This window comes from Etheostoma spectabile, unplaced genomic scaffold, assembly GCF_008692095.1.
Source record: "Etheostoma spectabile isolate EspeVRDwgs_2016 unplaced genomic scaffold, UIUC_Espe_1.0 scaffold00004148, whole genome shotgun sequence".
Taxonomy (NCBI): domain Eukaryota; kingdom Metazoa; phylum Chordata; class Actinopteri; order Perciformes; family Percidae; genus Etheostoma; species Etheostoma spectabile.
Window position 1 is genome coordinate 209,704 of NW_022603114.1, and position 24,344 is coordinate 234,047.

Sequence of the window (24,344 nt, forward strand, 5' to 3'; positions counted from 1 at the left end):
TTCATAACAAGAGTTATCTCAAGACACTTTACAGATAGACCACACTCCAGAATTTACAAGGACCCAACAGTTCTAATAGTTTCCTCCAGAGCAAGCAACAGTGCGACAGTGGCGAGGAAAAACTGCCTTTTAGGCAGAAACCTCGGTCAGACCCAGGCTCTTGGTAGGCGGTGTCTGACGGGCCGGTTGGGGTTAGAATGAAGAGTGGCAATAAAACGAGTAATACGAGTCAATATCCGTGCTCGGATTGAATACAACTCCTCAACTGGCCGCGCAGCATTCTGTGATAATCACAGCGCCCCCCGCCTACAAACTAGCTTGGATCAATCACACACACAGAACACGGAGAAAAGCGCTCCCTCCGCCTCTCCTTCTCTCTCTCCCTCTCGCACCGTCAGTCAATCGGGTCTGCGGATCTGTTCCGTTACCGTTTAGGGTTTCTTCAGCTTCAGGTTTGTTTTTAACTTCGGTTCGTAGTACTTACATACAGTGCCTTGCGAAAGTATTTGGCCCCCTTGAACATTTCAACCTTTTGACACATTTCAGGCTTCAAACATAAAGATATACACATTTTATTTTTTGTGAAGAATCACCAACAAGTGGGACACAATTGTGAAGTGGAACGAAATCTATTGGATATTGTAAACTTTTTTAGCAAATAAAAAACTGAAAAGTGGTGCGTGCAAAATTATTCGTCCCTTTTACTTTCAGTGCAGCAAACTCACTCCAGAAGTTCAGCGAGGATCTCTGAATGTCCCAAATGACTGATGGTGATAAATAGAATCCACCTGTGTGTGATCAAGTCTCTGTATAAATGCACCTGCTCTGTGATAGTCTCAGGGTTCTGTTGAAAGTGCAGTGAGCATCATGAAGACCAAGGAACACACCAGGCAGGTCCGTAATACTGTTGTGGAGAAGTTTAAAGCCGGATTTGGATACAAAAAGATTCCCCAAGCTTTAAACATCCCAGGGAGCACTGTGCAAGCGATCATTTTGAAATGGAAGGAGTATCAGACCACTGCAAATCTACCAAGACCTGGCCGTCCCTGTAAACTTTCAGCTCAGACAAGGAGAAGACTGATCAGAGATGCAGCCAAGAGGCCCATGATCACTCTGGATGAACTGTAGAGAACTACAGCTGAGATGGGAGAGTCTGTCCATAGGACAACAATCAGTCATACACTGCACAAATCTGGCCTTCATGGAAGAGTGGCAAGAAGAAAGCCATTTCTCAAAGATATCCATAAAAAGTCTTGTCTAAAGTTTGCCACAAGCCACCTGGGAGACACACCAAACATGTGGAAGAAGGTGCTCTGGTCAGATGAAACCAAAATCAAACTTTTTGGCCACAATGGAAAACGATATGTTTGGCGTAAAAGCAACACAGCTCATCACCCTCAACACACCATCCCCACTGTCAAACATGGTGGTGGCAGCATCATGGTTTGGGCCTGCTTTTCTTCAGCAGGGACAGGGAAGATGGTTAAAATTGAGGGGAAGATGGATGCAGCCAAATACAGGACCATTCTGGATGAAAACCTGTTGGAGTCTGCAAAAGACCTGAAACTGGGACGGAGATTTATCTTCCAACAAGACAATGATCCCAAACATACAGCAAAATCTACAAAGGAATGGTTCACAAATAAACATATCCAGGTGTTAGAATGGCCAAGTCAAAGTCCAGACCTGAATCCAATCGAGAATCTGTGGAAAGAACTGAAAACTGCTGTTCACAAACGCTCTCCATCCAACCTCACTGAGCTCGAGCTGTTTTGCAAGGAAGACTGGGCAAGAATTTCAGTCTCTCGATGTGCAAAACTGATAGAGACATACCCCAAGCGACTTGCAGCTGTAATCGCAGCAAAAGGTGGCTCTACAAAGTATTAACGCAAGGGGGCCAAATAATTTTGCACGCACCACTTTTCAGTTTTTTATTTGCTAAAAAAGTTTAAAATATCCAATAGATTTTGTTCCACTTCACAATTGTGTCCCACTTGTTGGTGATTCTTCACAAAAAATAAAAATTTTATATCTTTATGTTTGAAGCCTGAAATGTGTCAAAAGGTTGAAAAGTTCAGTAGATTTCTGGTAAACGTGGGTTTCAGACATGCTGCTTGGTTTAAATGCAACTCACGTTGCGTCTCTGCCATCGGAGATTTTTTTTTTTTAACTGTCAGCTGCCTTTTTGATTGTAGTGTCTGAACAATTTTAGACAAGTTTGAAAACATTTCACACGTTTTAGTGCTTTAGCAGGTTACACAGTGAGTCAATAGAGTTAGCATGATGTTAGCTCTTAAGTGCTGGATCATGCTAGTTTTTCAAACTTGTGGGTCTGGGGTGATTTGTGCAAGTTCGAGGGTGCAGACATCAGTGCAAAGTTTCTAAGTGAAAGTTGTAAGAAGTCTGTGGATGGAAAGCCCATATTCACATTTAAAGAAAATTATGGAGTCATCCCTAGAGGGGATGTGCTCAAGAAACTACCCACACCCCCAAATCTTGGTGGTACAGCCAGAAGTTTATATTCCCCTGCAGCATTGTGCATGATCTGGCCTACTACTTGATGTTAATTCAGTTTAACAGTTAAATAGGGCGACAATTTTTAAATAAACATTAAATGAGTCATTTCGTATTGAATTTTTTTTTTTTTTTTGATCAGGAAATATCCTTTAACGCCCATCTAAAACAAACCTCAAGAACAGCCTTTTTTATCTTCAAAACTTTGCCAAAATTGTTTCTAAGATGTCTCAAATGAAAAAATAGTCCATGCATTTGTTAGTTCCAGGCTGGATAACTGTAATTCTTTATCAGGATGCTCAAATAAGTCCCTTAAGACTCTCCAGCTGATACAGAATGCTGCCGCGAGTGTTCTGACAAGACGTTTTTGCTACAGGTCTTTTTATAGCCAAAGGTTTTATTGTTATTTTTATACAGTTTATTTTGTTTTATACCTTCTTTGTAAGCTGCTGAAAACTGCTGCTGGAAATTTCTACTTCCTTGCGGGAGTCATCCCAAAAGGATCAATAAAGAAGTCTTAAAAACTAAGAAAAGAGATCAAATTTCTTCTGTATTAGCTTCTCTGCATTGACTTCCTATAAAAAAATCAAACCTACAAAGCTCTAAATGGTCTAGCACCATCATCTAGAAGAGCTCCTAGCGTGACTGTTATTGCCACTGTTCATCACATCCCCAACCAGCACCGTCAGACACCGCCTACCAAGAGCCTGGATCTGGCCGAGGTTTCTCCCTAAAAGAGAGTTTTTCCTTGCCACTGTTGCACTATGGTTGCTCTTTCTGTTGGGAAATTATAGAGTGTAGTCTAGACCTACTCTATCTGTAAAGTGTTTCAAGATAACTCTTGTTATGATTTGATACTATAAATAAAATGTAACTGAATTGCTTTCATATAGCATTAAAGCATTAATGTTCTGTTTTACTTCAGAAATAACTGGCACAATCCATCCCAACATAATCCCCAAAAGGCACAACTTACCCCACACAAGGGGTAAGTTGTGCCACAAGGCTACTTTTTCCCAAAAGCTACATTTCTAAAACCATTTATTTCAGATCCAAAGTTATTGTTCTCAAGGATGCACCACCATCATGGCCTCACTTTAAAGTCATTTTGAATCAAAACTGGCTCACCCCACTTGACTACCTATTTCAAAATTAACTAAATACCTATAAATTAAAAGTGTTTTTTTGGTGATTAATAATGACAAGTACATAAAGACATAAGAAAAGCAGAAACTATATTTTCTTTGTCAACAATCAAGTACGGTAACATTTAAGAAATTATAATTGTTGATTGGAGCCAAAATAGACACTTTTAATCAATTTCAAATTCTATCAAATAACCAATGTATTCTTGTATGACTACAATACTGTATGTTCCTATAGTTACTTCAGAAAAACAACAAATGTGGCTTTGGAAAGACGTTTATTTCACCTTGAAATGGGCATTAACTTCAAACATTACATAAACCACAAACACTGGCAAAATTTCAAAGATTATGTTGAAAATTTAATTAAATGATGTAGTTAATGTTTTACAATCCACACATAAAACACTGCTGTGGGTAAAGACAAACTTAACTATTTTAAGTTATAGCGAAAAAGGATATGAACAGCACTCTTAATTACACAGTTATTTGTAAATGCATTATTACCTTGGCTTAGTTGTACAAAACAAGTCTGATAAAAATGTTATGTTGTACAATAAATAGCAAAAGAAAAGTAACTATTGGTAACTATTACTTACTTCTGGGCATTGGGTGGGTGAAGATGCCATCGTGACTCTTTACACGAGAAAGAGAGAGAAAGAATCATCAATTTCCACTTAAGCCCCTCATAGTTACATATATATGCATGTAACTGTACTTCATTAATTATCTAGGAGAATCCACATGAATCCACAACAGTCCATTATTCTTTAGTGTAACTTTAACTTAGTTAAATGAGCTTATTTGTGCTAAAGGCACCAGACTAAATGCACCAATCATAGACTGATGATGCAAACAGTAGCAAGACATTATCAGTGCATTATGGTTATTAAAGTTAACCAAACGTTCTAAGAAACTTGATAATACGTGTGCTAATAGTTAGCGTTAGATAATGATAAGCATTGACAATCCCCATTTTGCATTTCGCTGACACTACGTTTAAATTAGGAAAACATCAACTTTGATTTGCAGAAAATTAACGTTAGCATGTTTTACCATAAGGGGCTAGATAACATAACAGACAATTTACATGGTAACTTCAAATACATTTACTTTACAATGTGACTGCTCGTATATGTAATATAACTATGGGACAAAGATATACTTAAAACCTAGCAAAGCTAAATCTTACCTCAAATTATGTAGGCTTTTTCAGCAGCAGTTGCATCCAGATTGCCAGTGAAAGTGTAGAACATAGAGTGTAAGCAGCATTGCCAACTCTCAGCTAACGTCACAGTCAGATACCACCCAATAGTCTATGACTCTTTCCTCACTCCGCCCTTTCGTCTAAAATCGTCACATCCGCAACCAGGATGGCTGCGTTCGTAACGGCATACTCGACGACTCATTGCAGATCCCCACAAACCAATGGGTGACGTCACACATGATCTGGCCATTAATAATATACAGTTTATGGTTGCAAGTGATTGTAGCCTAAAACAGAGTAGCTTATATTGGTAGAGAGAGCCACAAGTTAGCAGTCTGCTGAGTTGCCCTCTGCTCTTTTCAGCTCCCAGACCACTGTGCTGCTAGAATGACTTATTTCCAAATAGAGCTGTTCAAGTCAACTGCAAATTATTTTTTTTAATATCGCGATATATATCTCAGGAAAAAAATATTGCCATGTTTTCTTTTCCAATATTGTGCAGCCCTACCTGTAAACATGTTTAAAGGTGGGGCATGACCAATTAAGAGTTCAGTGTCTGTTCATTGTGGTTGCTGTGATCACTGCAAGATACAGCATCATCCCCAGCAAGTCTAAATGTGAGGGAGCTTTCCATCAAATCAGAGAATGCTCTAGTTGAAACTGAGCTTCAGGGCATGACCCACCCAGCTCTGACAGACACTTCTAAACTGCATGCACAATACAATTTTTATGTGCCTGCTTGTGACAGAATTTATTATGAATATTAGTGAAAGCCACCATCATTATTGATTTTGTACCAATGTGTTGTTTTCTTCATAGATTTTGCAAATATTGCTAATTTAATGACAATGCTGTATGTTTATATGTTATAATGAACAAGATGGCATTTAATGATACTTAATGTCAGAACAAAATGTATTCTAGTACAAAGTACACAAATAAATACTGGTATTGGCATCAGCCTTTAAAATCCTGCAATGCTACGCATTAACTGGGTAAGCAGACAAAAGGAGAAAGTGGTGGGTGATCGTGGTGGCGGGTGGGGGGCACTGACCTTGATACTACAGAGCTGCATCAGCATTATGACCAGTCAACCCAAAGCAGACCAAAACCTGAAGGGAAGTTGGAGCAAAAGGGGGGGGGGGGGTGTTACAAACCACAGAAATTAAAAAAAGCAGAGGTTGTAAATGTAGCAGGTAGAAGTCAAGTATGGCATTTGTGTGCAGGAAAAAACATCATCATCAGACTTTCATACTTCATCTTTGCATGATACAAATATGAATAATTGAGAAGGAGCAGAAGCACAGATGGACAAACAAAAGAAAACAGAGATATAAAGACACTGTGACCTCCACACAGAAACACAGAGAACAGGTCTATCAGAGTGTCTAATTGATTTTTAACTTAAAAATATTCAACAGCAACAAAAACAACATCTAATATTTTTATTTATTTTAGTTTTCATGTGTATCTCTGAATGGTCACATGGTTCACAGTGCTGCAATGGAGAAGCAGGCTTAAAAAGGAAGAAAATATATTCTCGGGTAATTTAACTACTAACTGCCGTTGATACGAGCTCTGGAGCCAGCATTTGTTCTCGGCTCGAAGCCCCCTATTCTCGGGTAACTCAACTTCCAACTGCCACTGATATGATGGAGCTCTGTAGCTGCGGCTTTTCGAGTTCTTACGCCAGTAGTTACAAATGTCTCTATCAACTGCTTTTAACATTCTCGGTTCACGTGAACATAGTAAGTAACAACGACAGTAAACAATTATTTCACACTATTATTATGATTAAACTTTACAATTAATCTGCTGTTCATATGCATTCCGAATCGTGAGTGTTGATCCAGATGGACCAACTTTGGTCCGTTACACCACTAGATGTTTTGTGGGCTTTCACTATAGAATAAATATTACATGGATAGTTTATCAGTGGATCTTAACTATTAGTTATTTTAAAGCAGCTCTAATCAATATTTTTATATTATGTATTGATGAACGGTTTGATTTTATGCTGAACGATTTAACCTGTACATGTTACTGTGACACTTTCTGGCAAATTAAATTGTAGCCGACATTAACAATCTGTGCTGGCGGTGTTACAGCATTAAAATCTTGTATTGCAAGCAGGTTTGGGCAATAGTGTTATTATTTTAACTACTTCTCAATAACATTGCTGTTTTCTGAATCCAAGTGTGAATCAATATAAATAAAGAAGAACAGTATGTCCAAAAAAGTCATAATAAAACTATATCCAGGCACCAAATGCTTGCTCTTGGGGGTGATTGTGTGGTCTTTGTAAATTATACTGTGTGGTCTAGACCTACTCAATCTCTAAAGTGTCCCAAGATAACTTCTGTTATGATTTGACACTATTAATAAAGTGAATAAAATTGAACGAGCTCTCTACTGCAGTAGCGTCCACACAAGCTCCATTTCCTCAAGCATTCGGAAGCTATGTATGCCATATGTAATATTATTGTACATATTTAACGTTAGCTTCAGAGTAGTAACGCTTCATAATTCTAGAATAACTGGTAGCTGCTACGGAAACCTAAACTTACGCATGTTAAATCTGGAACCTATGATCCGATTCAAAAATAAATTTCCAATAAAAAAAAAAAAGATTCCAAGTTGTATCCAATTCTTGATGCCCAATCTTAATGTTAATTTTCTCTCTATGCTTTCATGTCCTCTCACTCCCAGTCATTTAAAAAGAGTTCACATAATAATTTAAAAGTATCACAATTACTAATTACAATTAATTATTATTTTTTGGCTTTTATTGCCTTCATTTGATGAGGACAGATGAAGTCAGGAAAGTGGGATAGAGAGGGGGATGACATGCAGCAAAGGGTCACAAGTCAAAACCAAACGCAATGTAATTTAGGACTGTCACACCAAATGACAAAAACATAACCCTTTTTAGTAGGGGTTCACAAAAGGTTTAATATTTTAAACAAAAACATAACATGTGCACATTATGGACTTCACAGGGGGCTTCAGTGACAAGAGCTTTAATGGGGACCTTCGAATAAATAAAGTTGTCTGTGGAATTGCCGGATTAATGCTTTTCTTTTTGTTTATTCATTAATTTTATTAATTCAAAAAAGTTATTTATTAAACCATTCTTGAGACAGTCACAACATAGGACAAATTTGAGATTTGGCTTAAAATTTAGGACATCGAATAACTAAGCAGTTTTTATAACAGATCCTTGTAAAACAAAGAAATGTTAAACCATTTACTGCATTTTTAATCACAACAATATTCATTTGTATCTTCTGTGCCACTGAAAATGCAATGTCACATCAACAAACCATTAACATATTTAGATTATAACTCCCCATAACTCAGTATGGGGAAGTTTAATATACTGGCAACGTCTCTTTTGGGTCCAACACTAACTTCTTAGTTAGCCACCCAGCCAGATCAGACAGTTGAGCAGGAAAGTGAGGGTCATTCTGAGACTAAAATCAGGTGAGCAGTTATATTCAAGTTAATGAAATGATGAGGAATAGCATAATAAGTAAACAGGAACTTAATTCTGTTTAATAGTTATTTTTCATATTAAAAAGTCAGCACAGGAAGCACAGAGCAAGTGGCTTTGTTGGGTTGGGTTGTGTGTTGTGTATGTGTTTGTGTGTGTCATCATGACAAAATATCATCTTGGAGACGCCTAATGTGTTGGGAACTACAGAGGCAGTTCAGAGTACTTTTCCAGGTGTTTGAGTCTGTGGCCAGATTTTGTCTCTCCAATAGTGTTGCAAAAGTGCAAGCTGCAGTCACGAAACATTACAGGTGTAAAGTTGACACCAAAATGAAGGTTCAAAAGTTCTAAAATGGGTGTGGTCCAATAAAGTTTGTCGTAAGAAGGGGCCTGGGAAGTAGGGAAGTGGCAACTCCAATTTATTTTGTTTTGCCACTGCTGCTGGTGTGATTCATCGGAAGTTGGTCTATGGTTTAAAATTTGATCACATTTTAAAACTTTTTTTAGGGGGTGATGTTGATAAATAGATACACATGTTCTGTTCAGGGTCAAACTGACCCATTCACTGAAAATCAAGTCAAAAGTCATGAGGATTTGGATTAAAGTAAACTTAATTTATGCAATGTTAGAAGCAGAAATCAACAAAAACTAGAGACCATTTTGCGATGGAATTTCATCAACTGTGACCAGTGGCGAGTGGTCGCTAATAGCATGTCTACGGCTTCAGCAAAGTTGTGGGATGCTACAGTTCAAGGTTTTCAACTGGCAAATACAGAAACCAGCAGTGTGCTGCCAATCATTCTCTGAGAGAGGAGATCTGGACATCTGGAGATCTCTACCAGGTGTCACTTAGCTATCACTATGACAACCAGCTTATGAGCCACAGCTGCTGTTTTTTTCAAACATGACACAGCACTTTCCACTGACTGACTGACTGACTGACTGACTCACTCACTGTTTGCCTGCTTCTTTTAAACCTTAAAATGTTCTTCATTCAGAGTTTTATACAACTTGTAAATTCTATTCGTTGTTTTTGAAAATATTGCATATATAATATAACACAAATTAAAGCCAACAATTCAGTTTAGCATCAGATTATACAAAAACCTACATACAATTTTAGTATTTTTCAACTTTTTAAAGACATTTATATTAATTACAACCATTTTCACTTGCACATTTTTCAATAACTTTTTCTTTGCGTTGACGTCAGCTATTCAGTGTAGTGACAGTGTTTCAGAAATCCTTAAAATACTCCACTTTTGTTTCATACATTTTAGGTATAAGTTAATATTTTAAGGAAATGTGTACTAATTTAAACCATTTCCACTCTTCTGATTATTCTCGCTGCTTGACCTCCTTGCCCATTAAAGCCAGCAATCTAGTTTAGCAATTTAGCTTTTTCTGCATTCAGAAGCATTTTCTGCAGGAAATGCATTTTTTAGTTCATTCTTAATTTAGGTTTTGGACAGTGTAAGTTTTACCTGTGTGTGAGTTAGAGAGAGAGAAGGATGGGAGAATGGAACTACACAAGGTATTAGGGCCGTGACACTATAGTGTTTTTCTTACCACAACCCCCTTCCAAGACAAGAATAAGTTATAGCAAGAATGGCAGGGTGCCTTAAGTGAGTGATGTCAGTGCCTGTTTGGTCATGCAAGGAGAGCGAGTGTTAATGGAGAGTAGCGTGTTTGCCGTTGTGAGTAAAAGTGAAAGGAAAAAGAGATAGCAAAGATGATGATATAAGAGTTTTACTAGAAAGTTACATGCTATGTATAACCAGTATATTCCCCACTACATGAAGTATAAATGTGTAACTAGTGTTTCACTCAGAGCATAAAATGTGGAAAAAGCAGGTGACCAACATGCACTGCTGAGACCATGCATGCAGAGCATGAGTCAACTGCTCTGGGAATCCCCACCTCCTCTGGCTTGCTGCTTGATAGAGGAGGCAGAGATAAGAGAAGGAAAAGCATCTTGATCCAGTTAGCATTTCATGCACCTTTTAGACACACTAAAAGCAAACCAGTCAAGATGTATTATATATATATATATATATATATATATATATATATATATATATATATATATATATATACATATATATAGGGTAAGCATGGAGATCAGTGACTGACTTTGGTGATTTTTAGAGGAGTTCAGAGATTTCAACCCAGCTCTTGTTTTCGACAGATGCAGGGACGAGGACTTGTGTAACAGGGGTATACATAGGCCTATATGCCATTTTCATTGAAATGTTGATAACACTAATGAAGGCAAGCAGAAGATTATTACTTAAAAAGGTCAATTGTACCCGCAACATAAAAGGAGGGTAAATTATAGGCGACTGATTTGCATGGCACCAGAGGAAAACAAAAGAAAAAAGGCACCCGTCGTGTGTTGCTCCAGTATTTAAGAGGATTTTGAGGTTGGGAATTCCCACACATCGTGGGAGGGGGAATCCTCCCCTTATAATAGGACTCGTAGTAGCCTCCATCCCAAATTAAGAGCAAACTGTAGGCCCTGACATCACCAGCGCCGATACATTATGCCAATCAACATTCAGACAATTCATTACTTTAATGTTACGTTTCTTAGGGGAAAATATAGCCTATAGAAGGTCTAATACGAAAGATGACTCAAGGCTTTCTCATATTTGTAGCCACTAATTAGGCACCTATCCAATGGATAACAACTCAATTTAGATTTTTTGTTTAGTGTAGTATAATTCCAACTTTTAAGATGTGGCTTGCTAGCAACGACAGCAAATTAAGCTACAAGAGAACCGTTTTCGCCAAAACACTAATTTTACTTTTGTGTTGCTTGGCGGATATGTGCTCCATATTGAAAAATGAAAATCAGACAACCCTATGTTCTTACGTTATTTCGTGTGTGTTCATGTGTCATTGCCGATGAACCCCGCATCGATGTTTTAAGCAGCATTTAGCGTCGGGAGAAAATGACATATGCGGGAGCATTGGGCCGCTGCTGGAGACTAATTTAGGCTACATCATTTGACGTTACACAGCACGAATGAAAACGACCAGCCTGGGATAAAATAACCTGCCGGAGGATCATGCTCCAAATGTAAGGATGAGAACTCGAAGAGGTACACACCTGCTAATTTCCACCGAGCTCCATTTTGATAGTAGAAGGCAGGAAAAGGGAACACAAACAAAACGGCGAATCGAGTAACGGGCCAACGAGGCACGCAAGAGAGGCTGCAGTCACATCCTTTCCTCTTTCTCTGGACCAGTGTAAAGCTAGCCAAAATAAAGCTTAATTTCCTGCCACTGCCAGATTCGCCCATTAAATCTCCGACCTGAAATGGGGTTTTTTTAAGCGTTTGGTCAACATTTTTGATTTTAAATACATTTCCTAATACTTAAATATAAAAAAATATGCGTATTACAAACAGCTTTATCTGCAAATTGGTTTCATTATCGATTAAGGCAATTCCGACTAAAAATACGCTTTTATTTTGAAGGTTCTACTTCTGGTCATATATGATACATTTCTCGGATAGAGCAATGCCTCACAGCCAATCAGACAACGCGATTTTCTCCTCGCGTGCGCTCTGACCCCAATCATCAACCAACGCACACATAAACATGTAGCCTATACACACGCACGCGGTGGCAAGCGCACTGTTGTTATTCACATCAGTCCCCTCGCGTGCATCGTTTCCTTCAGAGAGCTGCAGCTGTTAGAAGGAAGAGGGCGGTGCAGCTTCCTGGAAATTGTAGAAAAAAAAGTCTAGTTCAATGTTTAGATATTTTAAATACATTTCATTGGAAAATTTTACAATTTCATGGATATAGGCCCACATGTTTTCTGAATGAATGCATATGGTTATTTCATAATGTATTAGTTATTTAATATTAAAGAAATTAAATTCCCATAATATCACTTTGATTTTATTTTTTTACATCGTACGTATGTTCATTTTTAAAAAGCATGTTTTTTCTGTGAAACATCTAAAAAACAAAATGCTTTACTCAGACCATCATCAGGTAAAAGTCATCCATATCATTTTTGTAGTGTCTGCTCGTGAATAGAAGAACGCCAGAATGTTCAACAATTGCAGTTTAGCCTACCTTAAAAGGAAGCATTACATTATTACAACCATATAATAATAAAGAGTAGACACCGCATTGACTGCTGGGCGCAAGAAATGCGGCCGCTATCTTGGACCGGTCATACTCCTAGTTGTGTAGCAGCAGATGAACAAGATGCCAGAGCAGATCTTTGACATTACTGTACTGAAATCGGAGCCAATTAGCTAGGCTATGTTTACTGCACTGGCCAGTGTTCACCCGGCTATGAACTGAGACTTGATAAGTCATATTCCATAACACTGACTTAGCTTACAACTGACACAAGAATGCTATTGTAGAAATAAAACAAATATTACTGGTATAACATTGGCCAGCGATTTTTACACAGACTCTCTTATCAGTGTTGGACAGTTGCTACTTTTAGCTTAGCTAGTAACTTAGTATTTTAGTGGTAGCTTCACTATTTCCTGAATCAAGTAACTTTTCAGTAGCTTAACTGATTTATTAAGTAGCTTTGTCACACAAGCTACACTTTCTTGTCATGTGAAATTAGCGCAATTTAAAGTAGCTTCCTATGTAGTGGGCTAGCCTACTATGCGATTGTGTTACTTAGCTTGCTACATTTGACTAGCTTTTAGCTTTTGTGTAGTGAAGCATTATTCATGGCAGAGTAACTGATAGCTTAGCTCACTCCAATTTCCAAGTAGCTTGCCCAACACTGTATTATTCACATGTAATTCACCCAAACTAAATCAAGATACCTCTCATGTCTCATACTCACTCACTTACTTAAAATAAAGGCAACAGAACATCTGACTGTAGAATGGTTTGCAAACAAGCTTATTCACAATTTCAGCAACTTTGGTTCATTATCAACAGAAATGCATCAAAATAGTTTTGTTGAAGAAAGGTTCTAAGAAATGTGAAGGAAGAAAGGCTTGTCCTCCTTCTGAAAGGTTTTTGTGTAGACTCTCCCAAATTTTCCATTTTCATTTTGAAGGTTGCCCAAAAACAAAGATGTGGGGAAGACGTGGGAAGTGGCTTTGAGGGGAGAAGGATTCAGTGCAAGTGTTTCATCATTGTTTTGTTGCCAACATTTTAAGGAGGGTGATTTTCATGGCAAAGAGGTCTCAGGGGAGGGACCAGACAAAGAATGGTTCAAAGACTTCAATGGTTAATCAAGGAAGGGATAGAGAGACCCCGCCCGGAGGAAGCCCGGGGCCCCCGTCTGGAGCCAGGCCCAGACGGTGGGCTCGTGAGCGAGCGTCTGGTGGCCGGGTTTGCCACGGAGCCCGGTCGGGCATAGCCCGAACAAGTAACGTGGCACCTCTCCCTCCAGCCCATGGGCCCACCACCTGTGGGAGGATCCAAAGGGGTCGGGTGCGCTGCTATATGGGTGGCAGCGAAGGTCAGGGGCTTCGACGGACCAGAACCGGGCAGCAGAGGCTGGCTCTGGGGACGTGGAATGTCACCTCTCTGTGGGGGAAGGAGCCGGAACTTGTGCGGGAGGTGGAGCGCTACCGGTTAGATCTGGTGGGGCTTACCTCTACGCACAGTCTCGGTTCTGGAACCGTTCTCCTGGATAGGGGTTGGACTCTGTCCTACTCCGGAGTTGCTCATGGTGTGAGGCGCCGGGCGGGTGTGGGGATACTCACAAGCCCCCGGCTGAGCGCCGCTGCGTTGGAGTTTACCCCGGTGGACGAGAGGGTCGCCTCCCTACGCCTGCGGGTGATGGGGGGGAAAACTCTGACTGTTGTTTGTGCATATGCACCAAACAAGAGTTCGGAGTATTCGGCCTTCTTGGAGACCTTGAATGGAGTCCTGTATGGGGCTCCAGTAGGGGACTCCATAGTTCTGCTGGGGGACTTCAATGCACACGTGGGCAATGATGGAGATACTTGGAGAGGCGTGATTGGGAGGAACGGCCTCCCTGATCTAAACCAGAGTGGTTGTCTGTTGTTGGACTTCTGTGCTAGTCATGGATTGTCCATCACAAACACCATGTTCGAACATAGGGATGCTCATAAGTGTACGTGGTACCAGAGCACCCTAGGCCAAAGGTCAATGATCGATTTTATAATCGTTTCATCTGATCTGAGGCCGTATGTTTTGGACACTCGGGTGAAGAGAGGGGCAGAGCTGTCAACTGATCACCATCTGGTGGTGAGTTGGGTCAGGGGGTGGGGGAAGACTCTGGACAGACCTGGTAAGCCCAAACGGGTAGTGCGGGTAAACTGGGAACGTCTGGAGGAGGCCCCTGTCCGACGGACTTTCAACTCACACCTCCGGCGGAGCTTTTCGTGCATCCCTGTGGAGGCTGGGGGCATTGAACCTGAGTGGACAATGTTCAAAGCTTCCATTGCTAAAGCTGCGGCGGCGAGCTGTGGTCTTAGGGTTTTAGGTGCCTCAAGGGGCGGTAACCCACGAACACCCTGGTGGACACCGGTGGTCAGGGAAGCCGTCCGACTGAAGAAGGAGTCTTTCCGGGATATGTTGTCTCGGAGGACTCCGGAGGCAGTTGCAGGGTACCGACGGGCCCGAAGGGCTGCAGCCTCTGCTGTGACAGAGGCAAAGCAGCGGGTGTGGGAGAAGTTCGGAGAAGATATGGAGAAGGACTTTCGGTCGGCACCAAGGTGCTTCTGGAAAACCGTTCGCCACCTCAGGAGGGGGAAGCGAGGAATCATCCAAGCTGTATACAGTAAGGGTGGGACCTTGTTGACCTCAACTGAGGAGGTAATAGGGCGGTGGAAGGAGCACTTTGAGGAACTCCTAAATCCAGCTGACACGCCCTCTTTGGTGGAGGCAGAGCTGGAGGATGATGGGGGATTGTCGTCAATTTCCCTGGTGGAAGTCGCTGAGGTAGTCAAACAACTCCACAGCGGCAAAGCCCCAGGGATTGATGAGATCCGTCCAGAAATGCTGAAAGCTCTGGGTGTGGAGGGGCTGTCTTGGTTGACACGCCTCTTCAACATTGCGTGGAAGTCTGGGACGGTGCCTAAGGAGTGGCAGACCGGGGTGGTGGTTCCCCTCTTCAAAAAGGGGGACCAGAGGGTGTGTGCCAATTACAGGGGTATCACACTTCTCAGCCTCCCTGGTAAAGTCTACTCCAAGGTGCTGGAAAGGAGGGTTCGGCCGATAGTCGAACCTCGGATTGAAGAGGAACAATGCGGATTCCGTCCTGGTCGTGGAACAACGGATCAGATCTTTACTCTCGCAAGGATCTTGGAGGGGGCCTGGGAGTATGCCCAACCAGTCTACATGTGTTTTGTGGATCTGGAGAAGGCGTATGACCGGGTCCCCCGGGAGAAATTGTGGGAGGTGCTGCGGGAATATGGGGTGAGGGGGTCCCTTCTTAGGGCCATCCAATCTCTGTATGACCAAAGCGAGAGCTGTGTCCGGGTTCTCGGCAGTAAGTCGGACTCGTTCCAGGTGAGGGTTGGCCTCCGCCAGGGCTGCGCTTTGTCACCAATCCTGTTTGTAATATTTATGGACAGGATATCGAGGCGTAGTCGGGGCGGGGAGGGGTTGCAGTTCGGTGGGCTCGGGATCTCATCGCTGCTTTTTGCGGATGATGTGGTCCTGATGGCATCATCGGTCTGTGACCTTCAGCACTCACTGGATCGGTTCGCAGCCGAGTGTGAAGCGGCTGGGATGAGGATCAGCACCTCTAAATCTGAGGCCATGGTTCTCAGCAGGAAACCGATGGAGTGCTTTCTTCGGGTGGGGAGTGAGTCCTTACCCCAAGTGAAGGAGTTTAAGTACCTTGGGGTCTTGTTCGCGAGTGAGGGGACTATGGAGCGTGAGATTGGTCGGAGAATCGGAGCAGCTGGTGCGGTATTACATTCCGTTTATCGCACCGTTGTGACGAAAAGAGAGCTGAGCCAGAAGGCAAAGCTCTCGATCTACCGGGCAATTTTCGTTCCTACCCTCACCTATGGTCATGAAGGCTGGGTCATGACCGAAAGAACGAGATCCAGGGTACAAGCGGCCGAAATGGGTTTCCTCAGGAGGGTGGCTGGCGTCTCCCTTAGAGATAGGGTGAGAAGCTCAGTCATCCGAGAGGAGCTCGGAGTAGAGCCGCTGCTCCTTCGCGTCGAAAGGAGCCAGTTGAGGTGGTTCGGGCATCTGGTAAGGATGCCTCCTGGGCGCCTCCTTAGGGAGGTGTTCCAGGCACGTCCAGCTGGGAGGAGGCCTCGGGGAAGACCCAGGACTAGGTGGAGAGATTATATCTCCAACCTGGCCTGGGAACGCCTCGGGATCCCCCAGTCGGAGCTGGTTGATGTGGCTCGGGAAAGGGAAGTTTGGGGTCCCCTACTGGAGCTGCTGCCCCCGCGACCCGATACCGGATAAGCGGATGAAGATGGATGGATGGATGGATTTTCATAGAAAGTGTCAGATTGTCCGACTCCGAGATGGTGTTATTCTATCCATCATCAGCTTCCCGGTTCACCTCCAAAGAGTAGGTGTATCATTAAGGCTATTAGCATTCATAAATGTAAATATTATATTGTCTATCACTAGGCAGGGTGAGATACTTATCCCTTTACATATTTTGTATTATGCTTCTTCATTTTTAGTTGGAAAAGGGCAGGGCTACATCTACCTCCAGAAGAGCTGAAGAAAGCCTGTCCGTGGCCTAACCCTCCGTTCGCCAACATTTCACCCCTTGTGTGTGACCACAGTTATCGCCCCACTCGGTTTGGTGGTCTGGTGTAAAATGCTCTGGTCTACATAGCAGGCTGTGTAGCCCGACAGATTCTACGAAAGCTGTCCTGTTATGTGTGCCGTGCGAGCTTGGTTAGATAATCTGTAACCTTCTAGCCCTGAAAAACAAGGCACATTGAAGTTGTTTTTTAAAATCTTTTAATCTTTGTATATTAAGGTTGCTTTGTTCTTATTTTCTCTTTTCTGTAAAGTGTCCTTGAGCACTATAGAACCTGTGGCACCCAGCGGTGCTCTGCTGTGCCATGAACTACTAAGAATACAATTTATAGTCATTGTTCCATTATCTTTAATGTAATTTTTATTGCCATTGTTCATCACACCCCCAACCAGCACCATCACACAACGCCTAGCAAGAGCCTGGGTCTGTCCGAGGTTTCTTCCTAAAAGGGAGTTTTTCCTCGCCACTAATGCTTGCTCTTGGAGGGATTACTGGAATTGTTGGGTCTTTGTATATTAAAGTGTGGTCTAAACCTACTTTATCTGTAAAGTGTTATGAATTATGTTGTGATTTGATACTATCAATAAAATTGAATTGAACTCAATTGAATTGTAAAGCGCTGTATAAATACAGGGCTTAAAGTATTCCGTCACTGTGCTGGCTCTCCGGCGTGCGGCCGTGAGGAAAAATAAATACATTTGGGAACTTGCATGCGGTTTTATATTTTTAAGTCAATTGATTTCACCTACCAGTCATATGAGAGGAACGTAACATTCACGCAGAGCTTAAAGTACTCGGGCCTGGTGCCGGATGTCTGGGGTATGACTATTTTAGAAAGATAAATAAATTAAAAAGTCCACATGGGATTTGTTTTTGATGCGCTAGGTTTAACCAATCATTGAACTTACACCTACCAATGAAACGTGTTCTAGCCAATCAGATGCAAAGTAGGGCGGGTCCTTGCCAAAAAGCGAGAGTACGGTATGTGGTGACCGTGGTAACGCGGCTAAAAAAAATGTAGATACAGCTTTAGTTGAGAAAGGAGATAAAGACAAATGGAGCTGGGCATGAATAGAGGACAAGAGGAAAAGGGTGGAGATAGAAAGCCGTTCGCTTACCGACCGTGTTTATGATAAAAACAATACAGGTGTGCACTTTGCAAGGCAACGCGGCTCCCACGGTAAAAACGCCAAAACACAAACTTTAGCATATCTCTACCATATTAAATGCTATCAGTACAAAAACTGAGTTAATCATTTGACATGCGACTTTGAACCACTGTTCCCAATTTGGTGGAGACTGGCCATTAGAAGGGCGCTATAATGAACGTAGGCATGTTTTGACAAATACCTCAATGCATTTAAATGGGAAATTTGCTAAAGCAACTGTGCCGCAGGAAATGCTATCAGCAAAACACTTGGGATTGTTCAACATGCCACTCTGAGACTCTCTAGCAAATTTAGTGATGATTGACCTTTAGGGGGCACTATAATTGAGGTAGAAGCATTTTGTCCTTTTACTGAATGAATGGGAATTTGCTATTGTAATTCACCACAGACTTCGGTGCTCGCACTTAATAAAATTTCCTGACATTTTCCTTGCTGCTGTCAAGTTTTTGGTTCTGCTTTCACATGCTCTTCTTTCGCAGGCTCGCATTTAAAGGCTCCGTGGGTCATCAGTGCCGGCATGAGCCAGGGAGAATTGCACCAGGGAGGCTTGGAGTTGTAGTTTATGTCTTGTCTTTTTGTCTGTCTTTGTCTGTATATGTAAAAGTCCCCTTGTCCAGTGTCTGTTTGTTAGTGTTGTATTCATGTTCAACATCACTACTACTTCTCAGCTCAACACCAAGCAAAATGCTGGAAATGTGAGATATGACACACATCCACCCAACACTGACGAGTCAGTCAAACATGCACCATATTCCCCCAACCGAACCCCTCTATCCCTCTCTCCCCTTCCTCACTTTCTCTCTCTTTTTATCATTTCATGTCTCATAACCCACATATAGGTACAACTCTGATATACACAAATGCAACCACTTAACTTTATAAGTAAGGGATATATGTGGCTTCCGTAACTAATCCAAAAGACTTAAAGTAATAAATATTCTAATAAAATTAAAGGCTGACATTTGCTTCCTACAGGAAACACGTTTAACCATTGATGTAACGCAACTACAGTAATGTATTCCTTTTTGCTGAAACCTAAAAATGTAATACATTGCTAATAAAATTTGGGTAATATTATACTCGTTACAATCTCAACAAATTTTAACAAAATATTTAATGATGTTTTTGTTTTTTTTAAGAATTCACCAACAACGTGAAACATTTCTTAAAAAGAAAAAAATGCTGTGAGTATTATTTCCTGTTGCTGTATTCGATGGTTGAGATGACTGGAGAGACATATGTATAGTGTAGTTACTTTGCATATTCATATTAATTATACGAAATGTTATGAATAATCTATGATGCCCACTTTAATAAGTGGGTAAAGAGGTGACTTTATTGATCCGGGGGTGCAATTTTCAAAAAAGCTAGCTGCTTCAAACTTCCTCTGTTATTTTGGTGAAAGTAACTCCAAAGTAATGCAAAAGTAGTGTAATGCATTATAATTCAGAGACAGTAATGTTGTAATATAACTTATTACTCTCAAATGTCAGTAACTATTAATCTATAATGTATTACATTTTGGAAGTAACATGCATTTAACAAACACAGAATTACAGCATCTTAAATTCAAACAGTTTGACAAAACACACTCTTCAAAATATAACAGCAAACAAGAGGTGTCTCAATCTTAATAAATAAAGACATTCAGTTCTCACTAAACCAATCCATCATGGACCCACACCAAAAGATTCATCATCATTAATGCAAATTTCAACCATACAACATTTACACTGGCAAACATTTATGGCCCTAACAGTGATGATCCATCTTTCTTCCACAATCGTTTCTCCATATTATCAAGATCAAAAAATGTCATCATAGCAGGAGATTTCAATACTGTAATTAATCCCACAATTGACCATTCAAGCACCTCTGGCGATTTAAGAAACTGGCATTCCACTGACACAATAAAGCAATATATAGAAGACTATGGCCTTAGCGACAGTTGGAGAATGAGAAAACTGTCTTTAAGGAAATATTCCGTGCATTTGTGCTACAACACTACAAATTGTCACAAATGAAAAGGGAACTCTCTGTTGAGTTCAATGATACCTCAGACAATAGAGTACAAGAAACAGGTCATTTGTAACTAAAGGGGGTGTGGGTTAAGAATATGGGGCGGGGCAAATCCTCACCAAAGAAAAGGGAACTCTATGCTGAGTTCAATGATACCTCACACCAGAGTCTACATCAAAAGGTTCAAAAGCCATAAAGGGGCAGGACCTGAGTACATGGGCGTGGTAAAGTTATAGGGGCTGGCTCAGAAGCACAAGTGGACCACAAATTGTAAATTGGATGATGATGGGGGGGGGGCTATGACCAAAAGTCAATATTGGCCTGTATATGTCCTCAGGCCTGGACCCTTGTTGATTGTGGGAAATTTCAAGCAGATATGACAATGTACATTAAAGTTACAACAACTTCTTCGTTTGTTGATTAATGCTCAAAATGGCCGCCACACCACGCCCACACCATTGGACGAAAACCTTTTCTACTACTAAATTTTTATTGTTAAGGTCTTTACAGATGTCACAGACCAAATTTGAAGTTGATCAGATGAAATCTCTTGGAGGAGTTTGTTAAGTACAACATGTGAAAATGGCCAAAATTGCACAAATTTCGAACTGCAAAATGTTCCTGTTCCTGTTTTTGTATGCCTTGATATATTACATATGCGTACCAAGTTTTGATAGTCTATGTTAAACATACTGCAGGAGCTCAATATTGAAACTTTTGTAGGGTGCGCTAGCAAGCCATTTTTGTGCGCCTATGCCCAAAACCCTTAAAATACGTACATTTTCACCAGAATTGATGCAACCGCTAATTTTGGTGAGTTTTTGAGTATGTTAAGTCCTCAAAAAGGTGATTCATTTGCCAGATAAAAAATAATAATAATACCTTCAGTTTCAATAGGGCCTTTGCCGATGTTGGCTCTTGGGCCCTAATTAAAAGAACTTAGAACCCAACTTGACGATATTATTAAGAAAAAAACAATTTCAAATTCAGCAACTGACATATAATGGTTTTCAATACGGGTAATAAAGCAAACAGGCAACATTTGGCAAAGCTACTCCAACACAAGAAAGAGAAATCAATCATCCCAGCCATCTTGGACTCCACAGGAAACATTGATCAAAACAAACAACATATTTTGGAATTTCTGTAGCAACCTACACAACCCACACAATCAGAAATCTACACCTTCTTAAACAGTTTGACATTACCAAAATTAACTGCAGAACAAACTAACATTATAGACGCAACCCTTAGCCCCAGTGAACTTACCAAAGCCCTCAATGAAATTCCTAGCAACAAATCTCCCGGACCAGATCGATTACCAGACAAATTTTACGAACACTTTTGGGACATATTATCACCGCTATTCAACAAAGTAATTATAGAATTAAAAACTTCCTTCACTATACCCACACACGTGAAAACAGCAGCCATGCCTTTACTGTTAAAACTCAACAAAGAACCATCCCACCCCGCTGGCTACTGACCTCTCTTACTATTGAGTATTGACTTGAAAATTATCACCAAAGCACTAGTAACCAGAATAGAAACAGTCACACTCCAGATCAGACAGACTTCATAAAAAATAGACAAGCTACAGATAAAGTCCGCGGACTTTTCAACCTATTCAAAAACACAACAGAAAACCATAAACATTTCACTTGATGCAAAGCTTTCACTAAGGTAAACTGGTCATTTTTATTCAAACACTTCACAGGTTTGGTTTTGGAGAGTCGTTCATCCACTGGATTAAAACACTGTACACATCACCCAGGGCCACTACTACCACTAACAGAATCCCTTCAGAGTCTCACACTGCACCAGACAGGGATGCCCTCTTTCGCCTCCACTCTTTGCCATTTTCATTGAACCTCTCGCAGCAGCAGCTGCAATACAACAAAACAGCATAATCATAGGAATTCAGGTATCCAACGTACAACACAAAATCAGTTCAGATGCATCTTTTACTTTTTTTATCCATTTATTTACAGAACCCACAAGCATCACTTCAATAAACTTTTAATATTATCAACAGATTCTCCCATGTCTCACATTACACTATCAACTGGAACAACATTACTACCACTCTCAGATGATACATGGGATTTTAGAGCTCAGGACACGCATGAGTTCATATATCCTTCTGTAGGATTCATATAATCATATTATTCGTTTCTATGCCTTTGTGTTAAATGGCTTCATTCAATTCATTATCTTATGTGGTTTCCCTGAAGCAGAGTCAACAGTTCTCTTGCTAAATCACTCGCTGAAGGCTGGTGCCCTGTAGTCTGAAAGATACAGATGTCCAGAGCTATGTTTATCGATAAGGGTGCAGAGCTGGGACATTTTCTACTGTATGTGACCAAATGACACCAGGTTGTCTTTTGCAGCTAAGATAAACGACCGCTAGAGACACTGAGGCATGGGGGACAGATGCAAAAAAGACGTAGAAACGGCTCCAACTTGTCTGTGTGTTATGATTAATTGTTTTGCTAAGATGAGGCATGTTCCCAAACAAGGTCTCCTCTTGGAAAAAGAATATAAGACCGTGATGTTTCTGTTTAACTTAGCCAAACTCTGCATATTGTTGCTCCTGTATACCGCATTTGTTCTCGCCACTTTATGCTCTGCAGAGCATAAATAAAAATTCACCGAAGACCAACTCAGTACTTTCGCTCAACTGTCTTCATTTTGTTTCAACAAAGTCTCACTTCAAACCTTCTCCTCTCCTGCTGAACAGAATACTTTCACAACAGGATTCAGATTTCCCCAAGCTGTCAGAGCTTTTTTACCTTCAACTCCCCTCCTCAGGAAAATCAAAGACAAATACAAGCGTTGGTCTAAACACCCACAAACATTGTGCAGATCCACCTGGCCATACGAAATTTCTGTTTCCACGTTTTTTTACTTTATTCCTATGCGCAACATCAAGCAACTTTAACACGCCTCAATGTTTTTCCGAACAGTATAAGGGGTGAAAATTCTGTGTGAAGGGGGTAGCCAGGTGTATCACAACATGTGTAATGCAGTTGCTGGATCGGTTTGTGGTTGGACCTGCAAAGGAACAATGCCCTCTTTGCTTGAAATATGAATTGAAGTTTCCTCTCACTCTCAAGGCCCCTCATGTGGCATTGTTAGCAGACACCATGGTAACCCCCCAGAGACAACTACCATCACCAGGCCTACGGTAACTACATGCCCTGTGCCTTCTCCTCTGCGACATGATGAAGGTAGTTGTGGAGAACGCGAGTGGCTCTGACGCCTTAGCAGTGGTGGGGCTGACAACCATCACTTGTCTGTACATTCTCCACTGTGAAGACAGAATGCCAAAAGCACACTAATCTACAAGCCTGGCATGACTGAGGTGATAGTTGTACACCCTCTGCTCTCCAGGGACATGGGGGCCAGGGAAAGGGCGCTTGAGGTTCCGGTGGGGGGAAATGCTTCATCTCCCACACACATCAAGGGACCACGATGCTCAGACTCAGTGATGACCGCATCTTCAGGGAGGTCCAGGGTGCCATCTCGGGGGCCCTCACCAAAGGCAGAGTTGTAGAGGGATCCCCCGTCACTCGTCCTGCCATATCCACCAACGTCAACTACCCTGAAGAGGTAGACGGCATCGACCACTGCCAACAGCATAGAATATGCGCTCTTGTAGTTATAATACAGGGAGCCGGACTTGTCTGGGGCCTGGATGGCCACATGCTTCCCATCCACCGAACCAAGATAGTTGGGGAAGTTCCAGCAATGGTTGAACCCTTCTGCAATGGCACGCCAGTCCTCCATGCATGGTGCAGCCAGCAGGGCCTCCCAGATGGCAGCCGACACCCCTTTTACCACTATTCCCACAGTGCAGTGGCCCACCCTGTAGCTGATGGATGTTGTCCTGGACGAATCCTCTTTTGAGAGGTATCTATAAAGATATGAAGATATATTAAGTTACATTTGCATGTAGAATATTCAGGTAGTACACGTTAATCATTATATGTAATCACTTTTTGAGATATCCCATGGTAGCTTATTGCCCTCATAAGAACATTCGAAAACAAAAATGTAGTGGTCATTGAAATGCCCTATT

The 24,344-nt window shown here is 41.3% G+C and overlaps 1 protein-coding gene across 1 annotated transcript in view; it reads right to left on the reverse strand.

Moving 5' to 3' along the window:
- Nucleotides 1-11,585, reverse strand: part of LOC116676964 (E3 ubiquitin-protein ligase HECW1) — a 194,835-nt gene extending 183,250 nt beyond the window's left edge. Inside the window, 2 exon segments of the mRNA XM_032507731.1 lie at nucleotides 5,921-5,978; nucleotides 11,403-11,585. Of these exon segments, the coding sequence (XP_032363622.1) occupies nucleotides 5,921-5,947 (27 nt within the window). The 5' untranslated portion in view covers nucleotides 5,948-5,978; nucleotides 11,403-11,585.
- Between the last annotated feature and the right edge of the window lie 12,759 nt (nucleotides 11,586-24,344).